Below are 20,969 nucleotides of genomic sequence, written 5' to 3' on the forward strand. Positions count from 1 at the left end.
CATGAACACGACTTGATATCACTTGTGAGGATGATATTAATAATAATAATACATAAATAAATGTTTAACTTTGATGACTGAAGGCGAAGGAAGCGTTATAAAAATCTCTGTGAACCATTCAGTTCGATGGCTAACGTCACAAAGTTAAGTACAATGGGAAGCAAACTGAAAAAACGTTACATTTGTGTCAGTGCCCTCCCATTGAAAACAAAGGAGTCTGTTCGTCCATTTCTTTTACTATGGGAAGAACGAGTGAATAGTTTGCTTGCTCATTGTTCAGACGCACGTAGCAGGTTGTGTACCTGTCTCCTTCCCACAGACGTTTACGCGCGCTCTATTATCTCTAGGACCCTCCCCCTCCACACATTAGCCACTTAACAGTGGCCATGCCCTATCCTTCTCACACTCATTGGCCTGCCACAGATTCCGGATTCATTGACGGGTCCCTTACACGTTTAACATGTAAAAAAAGGGTCAAATTTACTGGTCGCACATGTGCGACTGGATGTAAAATTCAGTCGCAAAATGCGACCATTTGGTCGCAGTCTGGAGCCCTGAAATTATATAACTGCATGCGGTACTTTGCATCTTGTGCGCCATATTTTGTGTATTGAGAGAATATTTCATCAACCTTCATCAACCTACAATCTAAAACATTGAAGATGACTGATAAACCACCGAAACAAGAATCTTTGAAAACAAGCCACACCAAGCTTCAAGTAATATCTCCCGGACAAGAGACGTCAGAAGATAACGATAACCTGTTACCCAACAACATCAGGGAAATGATGGAAATACGCTCCGACATGGCACATTTTACACAATCGTGTCAGTCTGTAAGTGAAATGGAGATAATGGAGCATTTTGAGACCCGTCTGTAAAATCTGGGTTTGTAGAGCCTATGTGATACCTTGCATACAATTTGCATTTTAATCTGCTGTTATTTTGATTATTCATTTTTTTTTCCAAAGGTGGGATTTTCTTTTATGCCGCAGAGAGTTTGGACTCCAATGAACTGGTAGATGCCTTTGCCTCTCTTATAACTTCTGATGGAAATTTAACTCATCAGGCAATCCAGGTGAGGAATTTCTGTTTTTCATTCATTTACAGGACAAAATGTTGTATTCCAAACCTCTCAGTGTCCAAGTGCATTGCAGTATTGGGATATTGCTGGGCAGGTCCAGATTGGAAGAGCAGGAGCAAGAACATGTCTTGGTACCAGTTGGAAAGCATTGGGTATGTCAGGAGAGGAGACAGAAGCTTTGTTGGTGAACAAACTAGACCAGGGGTGTCAAACATAAGGCCCGCCGGCAGGTTTCATACGGCCCCCAAGATGTTTTGGGTAGGAAGGGAAAATTAGAAAGAAAAGATATTCACATCCAGCTGTCTTCAACAATTTGTAATAAGCAATTTCTGTGATTGAATTGATTGAAACCTAGCACTAGCACTACAAACCATCTTCAGGAAGGAAGAGGCCAAAAAACTGACATGGAGGTAGGGTGTTTCAACAGAGAAAGAGCAGGATATGACCAGTAGATGATTTGTACTTGTTTGCTCACAAGTGGGTATAGTAAAGGAGTATTAGCCTGGCGGGCCATCCTATATCATTGAAATGTATAGTCTGGAATCGAACCATTCACCTCGCTTAATCCAAGAGGCGGGCAGAGAATTGTCTTTCAAACTGCCTAGGCATGCAATAGGCCAGCGCTACGACCATATCCGTATCCGGTCGGCAAAACGGCAAATACATCCTTCTTCGAAAGGAATGACTTCAGTGCATTGTGTTGCTCAACTTTCAAAGAAAAGTCCAACTCCTCCAAAGTTGACGCCAACGCCGATTCAAACAACCGCTCTTCGTAAGCCATAGCCACCTTCTTTGTTGTTCACCGTCACAGGACTGTCGTTATCCTGTTAAGCCCGCCTTAAGACTCTCTAACAAAATAGAGCGCTGTCATTGGATGACGTCCACGGCGTCAGCCAATAGAAATCCCTATGGTTTGATACTAGACGTACAGGCTGAGCAAATTAATTTGCCACCGCTAGGGTGCGTCTAGATTTCTAGGCTAAAAGGAGTATATCACCAAACAACAATCTGAAACCAATGCAGAGAAATGAAAATTGTGGTGTTAGCTAGCCAGCTATATCCTTGGGAGCCCGGTAGGGGCGCTACGGATATAAATAATGAAATAAACCTGAGGAGGGCTGGCATTCGAGGTTCGCCTAAGACCTGTCTCCTGTCGATTATTCAACGCTGCTCAACATGGTGTCAGAATTGGTCTAACCCACACCTATAATCGGATAGTCACAGATAAGAAGGGGTACTTTTACTCTTCTGACGCTGCAAAGAGGACTGCTTCGCTTCAAGGGTAGCTACAGCATTTGCATGATAGCCTCACAGAAGTTACCGCTAGCCACGATACGTTACCATTACTCACCCAGCCTACAAACTGACACGGAGACGTAAGAGAGGGACTCACTCGACAGCCGGCATGACACAGGAGGAGCATCTCGCTGCAGCCTGCGGGAAGGCGGGGCTTGACATCAAGCCCAGCCCACATCCAAGTCAGCCATGTTTTTTTGTATTACGTCACGCAGTTTAAAATTGCTCCCTTGAGGGAGGCAGTCAGTTGAGAGAGCCAGGAATCGCAACGAGACTGAGCGAGCTGCTACATTCTACAAACCAGCAACTTACTGCAAAACACGTTTTATTGTGTAATTCAACACGTAAACTGTGGATTCAAACCAGTGCAACAACTCGCAACAGCACCAACGTTTCCATAAGAACACCGTTGTCACACTACTCGTTTGTCAGATAGGAACTAGCCAGCAAAGGTAACCACCCAGATGGCAAGAGGCTGGCGGCGGCCCACCGGTTTCGCTGCCGCCGGCGGACCGCTGAGTTTTTGCACATCGGTTCTACCGCGGTCCGCTGGGCTGGGCCGACAAGTAGCCTATCTACCGGTGGTCCGATATCTGCTTGCTATCTGGGCAGTAGCCTATATTTGAGATGAGGATATGTCTAGCTTGATCTAACCGGTTAACGTTACACAATGCATGCTTCTGGTTCACCTTAATAAAGCAAAATCGCCCCTTGTAGGCTACATTTGGTTGTAATGGAGAATTCTTGCTGTTAAACTGATAGTCCATGATAATGAAACAACACACCATTCTACCTTTGAGGGCTAAATTAAATGAAATATGGATCGTTTTCCGTTTGAACACATTGTCATCAATATTTAAAATGACCAATTTTATTATTGTATCAAAACCGGAAATTGAATGAATGAACTAGCCTAGGCCTACATGAAAAATTCACTGTTGTTGCATGAAATGTCATTTGTGTTTAGCCTATCATCTATCTCTATCATCTAATATGAGGGGGCAGCCATGGCCTACTGGTTAGCACTTCGGACCTGTAACCGGAGGGTGGCTGGTTCGAACCCCGACCAGTAGGCACAGCTGAAGTGCCCTTGAGCAAGGCACCTAACCCCTCACTGCTCCCCGAGCGCCGCTGTTGATGCAGGCAGCTCACTGCGCCGGGATTAGTGTGTGCTTCACCTCACTGTGTGTACACTGTGTGTTTCACTAATTCACGGATTGGGATAAATGCAGAGAACAAATTTCCCTCACGGGATCAAAAGAGTATATATACTTATACTTATATGAAACAATATACTATATAATTCGTTAGATCTACCGGGCAGCGGCTGTCGGTAGTAAAGCCAAAGCGTATGGGGAGTGACGTAGGCAAAGAAAACATGGCTGAGTTGGATGGGGGCGGGGCTTGATGTCAAGCCTCACCTTTCCGCAGGCTGCAGCGAGGTGTAGGGGAGAGCCGGGACAGTTGAAACACTTTTTAATTAAATGTAATTTACAAAGCGATCGTACCACACTGAAAGCTAATATTTGGTCACTAGTAACCTACATCTGTCCTCTGTCAAATACAGATGCATTTTCAGCTTTGAACAATACCGTTCTGGAATTATTACAACAAAAGTGGGATGTGCGTAATATTTCATTCGTCCCTCCTTGTCGGGACAGTTGAAACAACATAAGGGGACGAATGAAACATACAGTTTAAGCCATATAAACGTCCAACAACTTCGACATTTTACTACATATCATGAATGGTACTCCCAAAAGGTTTTATTTTAGATAGATTGTTGCAGGGCTATACGTCTTTTTGCATGTCTGTTAACAACTCATTGCCATCATCGTGAAGCGTGTATGAAGCGGTTTTTGAAATATCATGCTCTGTGGATGATTCTGCCATGTTTATAGCTAGAACGGTAAGCTTTCCCATTTATATCATGTTTTTACGTGGGTTAGGCCACTGCACATCCAAATAAGTAGGCTTAACGACCCACCGGCCGACAGTCTCCATAGGATAACATGGGAAAACTCAACCCCCTGCCTGGTGGGCCCAAATGTATTTTCATCTTCCTAAAACTGTTTTTCCATGTCTCACCTCCATAAATGGTTGTTTAAACACAGATATTTGTGCATTTAATTAAAATACATGGAGCCTGGTCGGGACGATTGAAACACGTGTTTCAATCGTCCCGACACAGACATGTCACTATAGCTTGTTTTGCTTTCCATGTAAACAAGCATGCGATATGAAAGTCTGGGATTGTGGAGAACACTAAATGGTCTACTGAATAAGCATTAAGTCAAACCTTTAAATGAAAAAATACTCATTGATAATCGAAAAAATGTAACCGCAAATGAAGTTTACTTTTGCGCATCAAACCTCGTTTATCGCCAGTAACTCCGTGATATAATTACATAGCGGGAAGATATTTGGCTGATAGAAGGAGGTTAACATGCTCTATGTTTTGACCGAAGGACGTCGGTCTATCATCATTACACTCGGAGAAAACTGGATTGTTTCATTCGTCCCGTGTTTCAATCGTCCCGGCTCTCCCCTACTTACTTGTGACACAGCAACAGGCTTTCTTTCAGATGTTTCCCATACATTGACTAATCTGTGGCGGGGCGCCACGAAAAAAAATCGGCCGCCACAGATTAATATTCTATGTTCAATTTAATTTAATTTAAATTAAATATAAGGTCAAATCCTTGCATTGCCATTGAGCTGCGCTTTTTACGCACGCAGCCTTTCCTTGCCCCGCCCCGCTCTCTCTCGTAGCCCGCTGCCACTCCTCTGCATGTGCATTTAACAAAATATTCACGATTGTTGAAGGATTGTTGTTGCCACATAGAAGCATTGCATAGAATACGTCTGGCTAAATTGCTATTAAATCCGCTTAGCATCGTGACCATGCTGCGCAAATTTGTTCAAAACTGCTGCATTGAAGTGAACTCTGCTAAGGTCTTATCACAACATAGTAGGCTACATTGAAGAGACTAAAGTTATAAAATCAAGCAGTATCTCAAAGCTACCGTTAGAATACTGTTTGGATGTCGAATTTAGCATGCTTAGCCTACTTACAGCTGCTTGTCAATTTCGTTGAAGGGCTCATTTTATTGACTCTGACACTGAATGTTTGCAAAATCCCGATGTAAATGGAAAAGTGTTTTCCAAAATTCAAAAGTGCTTGTCCCAAGGAGAAGTACGTGAACCTTTATTTTAACTATGTAGAAAACGTTAGAAATTGCATCCACACATCAGCAGCCTTTCAACTGTGTTACAATTGCAAGGGTTCCCTCAAACGTCTTAAAATGACAGGCACTCAATTAGACCTATACACTACCAAGACGATCTTAATCGTAGCCATGGGTAACCCATATCAACCTGTGTGGTCGTAGCACTGAGTTTAAAATTGACACGGGGGCCCGAGGTGCCCGTGATTCCTGAATCCATATATCTGGACCTGCAGGCCCCTCCCCCACTGGGAAAGACAGCTGAAAGACACTAAAATCTTCACAAAGCTAGACGCGCAGTCAGGATTTTGGCAGATCCCATTGTCTGAGGACTCTATGCTTCTGCTTCCGGAGATTGCCTTTCGGAATCAGTTCAGCCCCCGAGCACTTCCAGCGGCGCATGTCCCAACTCCAGGAGGGTCTAGAGGGGACCCTGTGTCACATGGACGATTTCCTTGTGTTCGGGGCTACACAGGCACAACATGATGCGCGTCTTATGGCAGTGCTTGAGCGCCTCCATCGGTCAGGGCTCACACTTAACACTAAATGTGAGTTCTCCAAGAGGCAGGTGAAGTTTCTGGGAAATATCTCCCAAACCTTGCAGAAAGATCAAAGCCTCTCAGAGACCTCCTGAAAAAAGACACATCCTGGTACTGGGGCCCACAACAGTGCCAAGCCTTCACTGATATAAAGAAGGAGCTGTCAACCCCACCGGGCCTGGCCTTGTATGACTCCAGTAAGGAGACCAAGGTCTCAGCCGATGCATCCTCCTACGGTCTGGGGGCGGTTCTCCTTCAACGGTGCCGAGATGCAGACTGGCGCCCTGTGGCATACATTTCATGGGCTCTTACGACCACGGAACAGTGCTACGCGCAGATCGAAAAAGAGGCTCTGGCTATAACGTGGGCGTGCGAGCGTTTCAAGGATTTTCTGCTTGGCATGACTTTTCAGGTTGAAACAGACCATAAGCCCCTGCTTGCCCTCCTAGGGACCAAACAACTTGACGAACTGTCACCCCGCATTCTGCGATTCGAATGAGACTCATGTGGTTCCATTTCTCTCTCAGGTTGGGGATGACCTCTGTCATCTAGATAACTCCACTTACCTAGTCATGTTTGACTACTTCTCACGGTCCATTGAGGTCGCCAAACTGCAATACACCAAGCCGACCAATATGTGTCATTATTTGTGTTAAATATCTATGTTGGAAAAATGATATAGCCTACACGAATTTCAGGGTAAGTTTTGTTGGCTTATCTCGTGGCTTAACGGCAGCGCGTCGGCGCTCTGCGCGCTCGACCGGAGTTCGCATCTTATCTCCCCTTTGCACTTCTGAGTAAGAGTAGGCCTACAAGACACAATAGGTTTTGACCATAAATATTTATGCATATAGTTACTCTACATCAGGGGTCTCAAACACCCGGCCCGCGGGCCAAATCCGGCCCGCGTCCGGCCCGCGACGTATGTCAAAATAATAATGTAATCCGGCCCTTGAGACTTTTTAATTGTGACAAACAACGATACTGATTAAAATAGACGATGGTTCCAAGTACGGTGACAGATCTCATTTGTACTCTGCTCCATATGTGCTAGACATCCAGAGCTTCATTCAAACCCAAAATCGCTGCGCAAAGTTTTCAGGAAATACTTGTATTACACGCGAGAAACACAAAGACGTGCATTTGTAATGACGCGGAAGCGATGCAGGCCATAGTGTTGCATAAATTGAAGCAGAAATTAACCCTTTAGGCGCCAGAGGTTTTTTTCCGAAACGATCAATTTTGACATCTTCATTTCAAAAGGCTATATCTTAAAAGTGATAAGAGATAGAGACTTTCTGTAAATTAGAGAAATATTAAGGATGACCCAAAGTTTATGTAGAGATTAAATGTTTATATCTAATTTGCATATTATGACGTCATATGGTGGCGGCCATCTTGGATTATAGAATTTTCATGAAAAGTCGCATGTTTGAATGATAAAATGCACCACTTCTTTCCCCCCAAAATGTCCCTCACCTTCTGTATGCTATATTGCACAATACTGAATGCTCAGGTAAATAGTAAGTAGTGAACAAACTGTGTAAATCATTACTAATAAATGGCCGAAACAAACCAAATGCATGTAGCAGTAGACTGGCCTTTTGCTGTAGAGATTTTCCATTTACTACATACAGTAGGCACTCTGATTCCATGTATGGGGCACATATAGATTATTCAGATGACACACAAACACAAGTAGACAAGACCTGTTTAGTTCAAAAGCTCATTTGCCACGGCAAGGCACAGATCAGGAGTGAGATGACGAGACAAGACAAGAGACAATGTTAGTATTTTTTTTCTTTTTGTTGTTTTTGTTGATGTTTTTTTTTCTTAGCTGACAAAGACACACACATCACAAGGACATGAACACACAAAAAGGAACACATAGTGTATGTCCTAAATGATCAGGGAAATAGATAGCAAATCAACAGTGTAAATCATTACTAATAAATGGCTGACATTTTTTTTTTTTTATGTAGCAGGCCTTTTGTTGTAGAGATAATGACTCCCTATCCATACAGGGCCGGCATTCCCATCATCTTGTGATAGACTATGCATGACCTAATGTGTGTGTGTGTGTGTGTGTGTGTGTGTGTGTGTGGGGGGGGGGGAGAGGGAGAGGGAGAGAGCGTGTCACCACCTCCACCATGCGAGCAGCATGGCCAGATCTGCCTCGCGCGCGTCGAGTGGAGAGAATTTGCGCAGCTCGGACTAGGCCTACTGTCATTCTCATTGCGACTCCCCACACTGCCACTACGTTCCCCCCTAACTCTCCTATGAGCACTTCGACCTCGTCTAACATACCCAGTCGCATTAGACAAAGGCTCCACCACGTTACTGTCGCCGCGATTGTGGAGAGGCAAAAGACAGAAGCTAGCGCTATTAGGCTACCTCCAGCCTTGTTCGCCACACCACTAACACCCTGCTAACTTCCCGATGAACACTCCGAACCCGTGAAACATTATTCCCACCAGTGACATTGGGCAAACGATTCAACGTTTGTGCTTGGTGTAAGCTAAACTATGGAGTAAACTCTCACTTTGTCCAGCTGCATCATTGAAGGCAGGGACGCATCTGAAGCCTCACTAAACGAATCACCGTCATTTCCTGAAGGCAGATATTCCCCTTCAGAATCAGGGTCCGCGAATAGAAGACCCAACACTTCATTTCAGGTAAACTTTTTTGATGCCATTAGACGATAATCTAATGCAAATACTCGCTAACGTTGACAATATCGCTCTGACTAAGTGGCTCACACGCACACTAGCTCCGGTATTGCACGCACTGATTCAATACGCTGTAGCTCAAAACTTTTGTTTAAACCATGACCTTTTTCGGACTCGGGGATGACGTATGACATGTTTGCCACCTAGTGGAGTGGATGTCGAACGAAATATGACACCCTATTTGACTAAATCGGCCGTTTTATTCAGGACCGCATCTTGTCGAGTAAACTCGACAGTGGCGCCTAGAGGGTTAAGCAGAAATAGGCCTACACCAAATGTTGAAAAACATTTACGTGTGATGAAGTCTTAGGTAGGCTATGTTATTCACCTATTCTAAATCTGAAGGAGAATATCCTTTTGGAGATTATGATCGATCGTCTATTGAATGGAGGTGCGTCTGCGTGTACGACGGTGTCCACTAAGCATACCATGCTTATTTCGACCCTCTGCCCAACATAGCTTGGAGGTTGCAGTGGTAATCGTGATGATAGTGTCTGTAATGGACGTGGTACAGACAGCAGGGCTAGTAGAAATAGGGCTCTAAACTACAAAGTCACCCGCAATATGATGCAAACTTCTGGGTACTCAGATTACCCGTGATAGGAACTCATTTAACCAGAATACTTTATTGTAGGCCTTGTGGTTTAGAAACCATATACATCTTAGGTGTTGGTATACATCTTAGGTGTTTTCCTGTTAATTTGTTATGTGGGTAATATGAAAAAAGTAAACCTGCTCAAATGTGTTCATCCAGTATTTAAAGGTGCATAATTTGAGGTGCTTGCCATCCAGTGGCAAATTAGATGGGTAAATTTACCCCCTTCATAAACTTTTGTTTTACTCAAAAAATTTTACATTTACAGTAGGACTTTATCTCTGACCACTTTCAAGCCATGGCCTTTTGAAATTTTGATATCAAAGTCAAAGTCAAAGTCAAAGTCAGCTTTATTGTCAATTTCTTCACATGTTCCAGACATACAAAGAGATCGAAATTACGTTTCTCACTATCCCACGGTGAAGACAAGACATATTTTACCAATTTAGGTCCACAGACAAACATAACATTCAAGTAAACAAAAAAGTAAGTAAATAAGTAAATAAGAGGGCACATATAATAATGAAAAAATAAGAGCAGCAAAATTTGGTTGAAATTGTGCATAGACAGTCAATAAAATACTAGTGCAAAGTCAGGCCAATAAAAGGCTTGGGTAGTTCTGTTTGACCTAAGTAAGAAAGAAAGTGGCATAGTGGTGCAAGTTATGTAAGAGCAGCAGAAGTGTTGTGTTTTCAGGACAACAACACCAAGTTGTAAAGTGTACAAGTGTGCAAGTGTGCAAGTGGAGTAGTGCAGGCGGCCATTTTGGGTCCAATGTCCAGGATGTTATGTAGCTGAGGGTGGAGGGGGGAGAGGAGGGAGAGAGTTCAGCATCCTTACAGCTTGGTGTATGAAGCTGTTGGTGAGTCTGGTAGTGCGGGAGCGCAGGCTTCTTTACCTCTTCCCAGAGGGCAGTAGATCAAACAGATTGTGAGCGGGGTGACTTGCATCACTCACAATTTTGGTCGCCTTGCGGGTGAGGTGGGTGGTGTAAATGTCCTTCAGGGAGGGGAGTGAAGCACCAATAATCCTTCCAGCTGTGTTCACTATGCGCTGCAGGGCTTTCCTGTTGTATTCAGTGCAGCTTCCGCCCCACACAGCGATACAGCTGGAGAGGATGCTCTCAATGGTGCCTCGGTAGAATGTGGTCATGATGGCTGGTGGAGCACTTGCTCGCCTGAGTTTCCGCAGGAAGTACAGGCGGCGCTGAGCTCTCTTCGCCAGTGATGCAGTGTTGGTGGTCCAGGAGAGGTCTTCACTGATGTGCACCCCCAGGAATTTGGTGCTGCTCGCTCTCTCCACCACAGCACCGTCGATGGTCAGTGGCAGGTGTTGGGTGTGACCTCTCCGGAAGTCAACAACAATCTCTTTGGTCTTGCTGACGTTCAGCAGGAGGTTGTTGTCCCTGCACCACGTGGTCAGATGGTCGACCTCCAACCTGTATTGAGTCTCGTCGCCCTTGGTGATGAGACCCACCAGAGTTGTGTCGTCAGCAAATTTCACTATGTGATTGTTGCTGTAGGTTGCAGTGCAGTCATGCGTCAGCAGGGTGAAGAGCAGCGGACTGAGCACGCAGCCTTGGGGGGCCCCTGTGCTCAGTGTGATGCTGCTTGAGGTATTGTTGCCAACACGTACTACTTGGGGCCTCTGACAGAGGAAGTCCAGTAGCCAGTTGCAGAGGTAGGTACTGAGTCCCAGTTTGTCAAGTTTGCAGATGAGTTGTTGTGGTATTATGGTGTTGAATGCAGAACTGAAGTCTATAAACAGCAATCTCACATATGAGTCTCTTTTTTCCAGGTGGGTGAGGGCTGGGTGAGGGCAGAGCAAATTGCATCCTCTGTAGACCGCTTGGCTCGGTATGCAAACTGGAAGGGGTCCAGGGTGGGGGGGAGAATGGCTTTGATATGTGACATGACAAGCCGCTCAAAGCACTTCATGATGATGGGTGTCAGTGCCACAGGGCGGTAGTCATTGAAGCAGGATGGAGCAGTTTTCTTCGGCACAGGTATGATGGTGGCAGCTTTGAAACATGATGGGACGATGGCTTGCTTCAGGGAAGTGTTAAAGATGTCTGAAGACATCCTTAAGCTCCCCTGCGCAGTCCTTCAGCGCACGACCTGGGATGTTGTCTGGACCTGTTGCCTTACGGGTGTTGATAGCAGCAAGTGTCCTCTTCACGCTGTCGGCAGAGAGGCACAGGGGCTGCTCATGTAGAGGGGGATGGGTCTTCTGTGGGCAGGTGCTGTTTTGTGCTTCAAAGCGAGCAAAGAAGCGGTTCAGGTTGTTGAGCAGAGGGATGTTGCTCTCACAGCTCTGTGGCGCGGGCTTGTAGTCCGTGAGGGCCTGAATGCCCTGCCATAGGCTTTGTGCGTTCCTGCTGTCTTTGAAGTAGGTGGTTATTGATATAAAAATCCAATGGTGTTGCTTTCTTAACCCTGACGCCTATAGTTTGCCAGGTTTAAAAAGTTATTTAAATTAGAGGAAAATATTTTTATTTGGTGTGAAACACACACATACCTGTTTTTATGCTTTTCATTTGTTTTATAATTTGTATTAATATTTATTTTATCATTATTTTATTGATAAGCTAAGGTTGCTAGCACAGGTGTCTAAAACTAGATAAAAACACTTGCACTTTCTGTTTGCAGTTTTGTGTGGTATTTGAAAAAAAGAACATTGCATTTTCAGAAATAGCCGGCCCTCCAAACAGATGACGTTGGCAGAATTGGCCCCCAGCTCATTTGAGTTTGAGACCCCTGCTCTACATTGAGAGACCAATGTGTACGTGGCATCAGTCAAAACACCAACTGGAACTATGAAGGAACGAAACAAGTGTGACTGCCCAGGGGCAGTAGTTCAAATGACCAAACTTTGCGTCCTTGTGAGGACGATTGAGAGTTGGAACTACCCTTTCTAGAAACACCAAATCCAAGAACGACGGAGCGAACAACCAAGGTCGCGACGCAAGTTAGCCAACGACGCTTTCAAGAAACGACCCCCTGGACGATGGAAATCAGGAACAGGCTTTTATTCTTTCCAATGAGGGGCCAGTGCCCCTCAAGGGAGAGGTACTGTCACGGAAGGCAGATAGGACCTAAGCGCAAGACTCCTCCAGGCAGAATTATGGACAAACACACTTTATTTTTAACTACAAACTTAACATTTAAAGGGACACCAGGCAAGCCTAATGCTTTTTCTCTACGAAACTCCCCCTCGCTCGGTCTGAAGCTCTTTTCCTTGTATTTGCGTCTTCTGTCAAGGGTTTTCGTTGCTTCTTCGCCGGCTCTGCCATTATACACAGGTTTGCAACAATCTCTAGCGTTTCGTTAGCCTGCCTGCTTCGGTCAGCGGGTAGGATACACTGAACTTGCAAGTGGGATATTCTTCCTACAGGCAGTAGGGGCGGGCGAGAGAGTCTTCATTCGCCCTGTAACGAGTCATTTAACCATATACTAGGGGTGTGACTTTCGAAACCGACGTCTTGAATCAGTGTCGAGGCTTCGAAGCACAAGTGTTTCGAAACACTGCTTCGAAACGTGGTTCAAAACAGCCATGTCATGTGACCACTGCTTCGAAACATCGTTCAAAATCCCCATGTCATGTGACCAAAGTTAAGTGAACCGTCGGTGCATTTCACCGGTGTCGGCAGGCGTGCCCGCGCGTTCAATTAACAGTGTAGCTTTCTCTTAACCCGTTTACTGCCAACGGTGCATATATGCGCCCACAATGAGTGTGTTCTAGAATGCCAAGGGTGCATATGTGCGCCCAAGGAGCATCATCATTGCCGCGCTAACATGTAGCCAATTAAAACATCGTTACTGTGCTGTTGCTATGTTGATATGATAGTAAACATGTTCTAGACAGATCACGATTGGTTAATATTTCACAAATATGCTAATTACGTCATTCACAAACTTCAAAAAACAAATTAGCATCAGCTAAATATCAAGCTATCTAGCTAGCACACAGAGAGAGTTTGCGATTGCGGTACCGTGAATTTACGACCATGGAGGAGAGTTTTAATTTCAACTGGGACAGTGACAGCGATGAGGAGTTTTTCGGATTTGGAGAGGAGGACTTGGAGGGGGTCCTGTGTGGTCCAGGGGAGGACGAGGAGGGAGTCGAAGAAGGAGGAGCGGCCGGCAACTTCACCGAGGCCGGCGACTTCACTGGCTGTGGTGAGGGAGACGCCCCGCGGGAGTGGCTAGATGTGACAGGCAAGACGGTGGCCACTGAGGGGGAGAGGAAGCGATCTGATGGGAGGATCCCTTTTGTACACACCAACCCACGACCTGGTCCGCAGAGAGTTTGGGATTGTAGTGATCCATACCTTTTTTTTAAAGCCTTTTTTAGCGATTGTGTCATTGATCTCATGGTGGCTGAGACAAACCGCTATGCTGAGGCGTTAGCTTCCACCGAGCTAGCGAGTCACTCTCGTTTACGTGACTATAAACCCACTGATCGCTCTGAGATGGAGGCGTTTTTGGCCATTCAGATCAGCATGGGTCTGACTAGAAAGCCTCAAATCGCTGATTACTGGAGCACCCAAAGTTCACTGGGCTTGACACCAAATTTCGCCCGTGTAATGACACGCAACCGCTTTCAGCTCTTGTCCTCCTGTATCCACTTCAATGACAACTCTCTGAGGTTGGAGAGAGGTCAGCCGGGTTATGATCCACTTTTTAAAATCCGCCCACTTATGGATCTAGTCCTGAAGAGTTTTCAGAGCGAGTACTACCCCCACGAACACCTCTCCATTGATGAATCCATGGTTTCATTTCGTGGAAGGGTGTTTTTTCGTCAGTACGTGCCAAATAAAAGACACCGGTTTGGTCTGAAGAATTTTGTCCTATCAGACGCGACAAGTAATTACACGTACCTGTGGCACGTATACACTGGAGGGGCCTTCAACTACGATCGCTGTCTGGGTATTGGCCATAGTTCAGTTGTTGGCTTGCTAAGGGAAGCCAAGCTTTTGGGGAAGGGACACAGTCTCTATACTGACAGCTACTACACCTCACCCGCTCTTTTCCAAGAGCTCCACCGGCAAAACACCGGCGCGTGTGGAACTGTTCGTGTGAACAGGAAAGGCATGCCCCCTCAACTCCATGGTCTGAAACTGCGGCCTTCAGATCCCCCTGTGTTTTTTGAAAAACGTCCACTTTTAACTGCGTCTTTTCGTGATGCTGGCACAGTCACCGTCCTCTCCACAGTGCACGACAATCTCGTTATCACCAAACGAGTGCGTAGCAAGGGGCCTGATGGCTACAGAACTTTGCGCAAGCCAAAGGGCGTGGAGGACTACAACCGCTTCATGGGAGGGGTAGATCGCGGAGACCAGCTATGCTCCTATTACAGCTACCAACACCGTGCAATGAAGTGGTACCATCGGTTGTTCCATCATATCCGAGAGGTCGCACTTGTGAATGCCTACATCTTGCACAAAGAAAGTGGCAATACAATGCAGTCGGCTGGATTCCGCGAGCTTGTGGTGAAGGGGCTACTGAGACGGAGGCAAATTGAGCTCACTCCTCCTCCCAGGCCAATCAGCACACCGTTAGTGCCCGTGCGTCTCACTGGTCGACACTTTCTCGGACAACACGAGAAATCGCGTCCGGACTGCAAAGTCTGTTCCACGCGGAAGCGCAGTCCAGATGAAGCACATAGAGGGAGGAAGCAGACACCTTTCTTCTGCAAGACCTGTCCAGACCACCCTGCACTGTGCCCCACTGACTGCTTTGAGATGTACCATACAAAGCTTGTGTACAAACACTGGTGAGATGTTGTTTGCTTATTATAGTAGGCTATCTAGTATGCGTATCTGCTAGTATCTGGTAAATTACATTAATTTTAATATGCACATGTTGATATGCATTTTCCTTGTTTCATACAATGTAATAATTACTACTATTGATTATATAAAAGTTATTTATGCACGTTAAATTACACTGCTAATAACTATAAATGTAGACATTTGCCAAAATGTTCCATTTTGTTTGAATTTTCTTCTCTAAATATAGTTTTTTTTCCCTTTTTTTTCAGAATCTTCCATCTCAGGCATCCACCACTACCAGCCTAGGTTGTCTAGGAGCACTTTCAATCAGTTAAATCAGCCTTCTTTCAATCAGTTCAAAGGATCAGTTCTTTCAATCAGTTCAAATTATCAGTTCTTTCAATCAGTTCAAATGATCAGTTCTTTCAATCAGTTCAAATGATTAGTTCTTCCAATCAGTTACTGTTCATTTTTAGAAATCTATACAAAACTTGAACTGATATTTACTGTTAGTTTGTTCAAATCTCTACCAGTGTGGAGGTTTTACTGTTCATTTTTGAAATCTATACAAAACTTGAACTGATATTTACTGTTTGTTTGTTCAAATCTCTACCAGTGTGGAGGTTTTACTGTTCATTTTTAGAAATCTATACAAAACTTGAACTGATATTTACTGTTTGTTTGTTCAAATCTCTACCAGTGTGGAGGTTTTACTGTTCATTTTTAGAAATCTATACAAAACTTGAACTGATATTTATTGTTTGTTTGTTCAAATCTCTACCAGTGTAGAGGTCTTGCTGTTCGTTTTTAGAAATCTATACAAAACTTGAACTGATATTGTTTGTTCAAATCTCTACCAGTGCAGAAGTTTTACTGTTCATTTTTAGAAATCTATACAAAACTTGAACTGATATTGTTTATTTGTTCAAATCTCTACCAGTGTAGAGGTTTTACTGTTCATTTTTAGAAATCTATACAAAACTTGAACTGGCTATAGTAGCTGGCTAGCAAGTAGCTGGCTAGTAGTACACTAGTTTCCAAAAGATGTTCAGAGTTCTTTTTTGTTCACTTCAACAGTTATTACATGTAGCTGTATACTCAAATTAAACATGGATCTAATCCAATGTGTTTTCAAAGGCAAAATAGGAAATGAATCACAGAGAACATGAGTATTGTGGCCACATATAGGTTGCTCCCCGGGCACAACACTGGTCTCTGCTGTTAGTGTGCTCACAAGAACTTAACCTATGTCAGTCCTTTACTGTTTGCAGATGTTAAAAAAACACCCCAGCAGGTGGACATTTTTTCTTTTATGATCTGCAAATTGTCATGTGCAAAGTATCTTGGTTTGTCACCAATACAATAGTATATATACTCTTTTGATCCCGTGAGGGAAATTTGGTCTCTGCATTTATCCCAATCCGTGAATTAGTGAAACACACTCAGCACACAGTGAACATACAGTGAGGTGAAGCACACACCTTGCTCAAGGGCACTTCAGCCGTTCCTACTGGTCGGGATTCGAATGGGCAACCCTCCGGTTAGTTCAAAGCGCTAACCAGTAGGCCACGGCTGCCCCTCAATTACCAAAAAGAACTTATTATTTATATTTATTGTTCAATTTTACTACAGGGGTGTTTATGTTTAGTCATTCTAAACCTTTCTGGACCTGAATTTAATTGCAAAGGAACAGCATAAATAATGACATGCATGGTACTACATGATTAACATGTCACTGTTTGTTAGACTACCTGATTTATCTGAATTGAAACCGCCTACCGTTTGTCACGTTGTATGTTATAAGTTTGCTACTCAATCATTTTGTAATGATGTAATGAGATGTGTGAATATTTAGAGTATGTAATAATATATTATTAATTGATTAAATTACATATCTTCTTATGAATATTATCTATTGTGTGTGTTTTTGAGGTGATAATTCATTAGTACATATTACAAATTGTATTGTGCAACTGCTGTTTGTAATGACCACAATGACATACACAATGTTTTTGGAGCCCTAAATAGAGGCAGTGGTGTAACATCCTTTGTTATTTGACTGTAGCTATCAAAAAGTAGTGTAAAACCAGAAAACAGATACTTTATACACAGTTTGACAATATCCAGCAGATTTTTGGGGGATTTAGAATGTTGCTCTGGCAGTGAGGGGGTGCAGTATTCTAGGATTCCGTGGCAGTTAAAGAGTTAAGCAATAACCATGATGGTGTAGTGGTTAGTGAGGGTGTTTTTTGCACGGTAGCCCAGGCTGCTCAAATGTGGTTCGATCCCCGTTTGATTTGTAAGGTACTGTTTCAGATCGTATCTGTTTATGTTTTCTTACTTCACCACACAGTTTCAACTAAACTCTCAGAATGGTCAAAAATCGAGAGTTTTTATAAGAAGAAAGTGATTTAGAGAACACATAGTGGCAGCAATAAGATTCTCTTTATTGTGACTTCATGTGGTCTCCCATCCAGTAATTGACCAAGGGCATGCTGCTTAGCTTTTGACAAAGACTGAACACAGGTAACAGAGCGAGCCACAAACTTTACAGACTACATCTCCAATACGAAGCATTTGACAGATTTGTTTCACCCTAAACAGCTCTGAGGTGTCGGAATTGTTTCAAAGCCTCGGAACAATTCGGCACAATTGCTTCGAACGTTTCAGTGTTTCATAAAGCCTCGCTTTGCCCATCCCTACCATATACAGACTTACGAAGATTAGTAATTTAACACGAAAACGTTGCCTGGTGTCCCTTTAAAGACTTACTTATATACGGGACTACGACTAGACAAAACAGAAAGACGATCCGACGAAGGACAGCGAAACAGGGGGGTAGAAATGCATAGACCAATTAACAGAAAGACAGAGAACTGGACGAAACCAACGAGACAATAACGGGGAACAGGTGTGGAAGCAGAAATGGAGGGAAAACTAACAAGACAGGAAGCACAGACCAAATAAGGGAAAAGGGGTGGAGACAGTCACATGACAGCAGACAGGTAAACACAGAGCACATGACAGAAAACAATACACAGAATGGCCACCAGGGTGGCACATAGTCAACAGTCCAGGCCAGATCTTGACAGGTACATGTTTGTGTCACCCCATCATGGGTTTCACCAGTATTCTCTGACTATACAAAACAAGTCTTAACCTTAAGTAAGTTACACACAAAGAGAAGGAGTGACCTAGTATGAATATGCAATGTAAAGGTATGGTGGGAGGGGATGTGGCCTCTTGGTGCCATCAAGTCTGGTCAGCTTCTATTGTCTTTTACCTTTCATTTGAGACCAGGATTATGCTTCTACAGGGGTTCATGTGCAGTAAGCATTTGATTGTCAGAATGCATTTTGGATAACCAAAAGTCCTATGGGGAGTTTCCATAGGCATTTTACCAAACGCATGAGCATACCTTGGCAAATAATGGTCTAAAGCACTCATATTTTCATTCTATATTAATCTACTTTTACACACAGCTTCACAAGACCTGGTGCTAGGGCTCAGTTGTGTTTCTAAGTGATATCAAGTGACCTAGAGGGCTGAAATGTGGTCAGTTCAGATTTGCTTGTAATCCGGCAGAAAGAAAAAAACATATTCTAGCCTCTGTAACTCTGTGTCAGTACATCACAGAGTTATTTTTCCTACGAAAACTACAGGTTCTCAGCTTTCTATAGAGGTCAAACATTTGATGGTAGGCCCCAAAAGAGGTGGGAACAATGCCCTTGTAAATAGCCACAGTACAATTTCAGGCAAAACTTAAAATTTGTATTGGAATTCATGTGGTTAATTACAACTACCCCCTTTCCAGGGAAGTTCTTCAGAGGCCTGGCCACATACTGTTTTTACAAACATTGACATTTTACACCTGGTGATAGGCAAAAGGCCTCTAGACAGGCTTTCATTGAATTCAAGGATAAACAAAGGATACTCTGAATACAGACACATGGATACAAAAATCACAAATGACCATAAGAAGTACACAGTATGCACATTTACAGAAAGGATTCTGATTCACAACACTTTCAGTCCTAACAACTCTGGTTTGAGCATAGTTGCTCGACTACGGAGCAATGCCAGACCGAACTTCCCGACCTCAAATGTTGTGGGCGGGGCTAAGTTCGGCTGGCACATATTAAAACTGATCTTTTCGGAAGATAATCATTTAGAACTTTCCAAGCTGATGGTGCTCAAAATGCAACATAACCGTGTTCAAAGCAGGATGAGGACAACCTGAGGTTGTGTGTACAAAACTAAGTGAATTTAACAGCTTTGAAAATATTTATACATTGTTTCATGAGTGTAATTGAGATTGCAGAATTGTGAGAAAAGTGAGGAGTCGGTGCATCACCAAACCCTATAATAGTAGGCCAGACCTAGTAGGCGCTATTATCAATCCAACCACCCAGATATGGCACTGAAGAATGGTTTGGGGCCTGGCATTGACAAGTTTGAGTAGCTTGGCTCCACCCTCCTACATACTTCTGCTCAATTTTCATTTCCCATCAGTACATCGTCTGGGATTTCGGTATATTCGCAGGTTTTCTCAGGACAAATTTTACCTGTCCAATCAGCGAACAGAGGAGGTGGCTGAGAACCAGGCTAAAGTTTGAGTACCTTTGGCCTAAAACATCAACGTTGTGGGCGATATTGGTGGTTGCATATTAGATCTGAAGTGAATTGGGTCGCGATGGTCTGTCATTTTTAAAAAGTGGGTCCCCAGAAAAAATGTTTGGGAAACACTGTGTTAGAGGTCTTCCTTATATTATATAGGACAACCAAAATGACTGTGAGGCTTCATGCTCAGGGTCCTGTTGCACAAAAGCAGAATTAAGACATCCGGGATAAGTTACTGAGCTGTGCACAATCAATCCAAAACAAGAGCGTACAGGCTTAATTGGTTGCACAAAGACCAAGCCAGGATGAGCAGACACGGATTCATCAAGCCAGGTGAAACCTATCCTGGATAAGTGCGCGCTCACGGCTCCCTCAAATAGACCCCGCCACCGATCACAGATTTACTAATTCACCGTGGCAACTACCGGCTTCATTGTTTCTTCTACGGTGTGAAGTAGGTAGTGATAGCCTTTTCACAACAGCAACAAACAGCAACACCTCTGTTTAGGAGAATATTGCAGCTAGTGCCGCGACCACCACGCGCGAAATGGTTAGGCACTCCTGTGACGTCACATTGTCGCATGACAGGTCGGGAATGGTGAGTATGTAAAAGTTAATTAATGATCATAAACGTTTAAATAATGACAGTGGGTCTAGGTATATGTGATAACAATGTACAATGTGCATGTTTCACATGTTGGGCAGTGGAATAACTATTGGTATCTGTTTGTGGTGACTGCTGACTGAGATAAGGGATGAGATTAAATAGATCCTGGAACTTAGCCTGGTCTGGAGCAGGCTAGCTCCACAGAATAAATCGCCATGGTAACTTATACCATAACATATCCTGCTGCCCCCTATCCCGCTTTTGTGCAACTGGATCACGGATAAATTAAGCCAGGATAACCAAGATATCCAGGCTTAATCCCTTATCCTAGTTTTGTGCAATAGGCCCCAGGTGGTACCACAGAAATGCTTCTGTCCATGTTACACAGCACTTGTAATGACATATTGAGGCTCTTCAGTGACTTAAAAAGTAGCCTACTTTGCCGTGAGCTTCCGCCCGCATATGGTAGCTTTGTAGCTGCCCATTCTTTTTCATTCTC

General features: G+C 43.9%; 1 protein-coding gene across 1 annotated transcript in view; it reads left to right on the forward strand.

Annotated features, from left to right (window-relative positions):
• Nucleotides 1-20,969, forward strand: part of LOC121678046 (calcium-activated chloride channel regulator 1-like) — a 50,162-nt gene that overhangs the window by 8,570 nt on the left and 20,623 nt on the right. Inside the window, exon 9 of the mRNA XM_042057223.1 lies at nucleotides 972-1,078. Coding sequence (XP_041913157.1) covers nucleotides 972-1,078 — 107 coding nt within the window. The remainder of the gene's footprint in view (nucleotides 1-971; nucleotides 1,079-20,969) is intronic.

This window comes from Alosa sapidissima, chromosome 12, assembly GCF_018492685.1.
Source record: "Alosa sapidissima isolate fAloSap1 chromosome 12, fAloSap1.pri, whole genome shotgun sequence".
In the NCBI taxonomy this organism is placed as follows: domain Eukaryota; kingdom Metazoa; phylum Chordata; class Actinopteri; order Clupeiformes; family Clupeidae; genus Alosa; species Alosa sapidissima.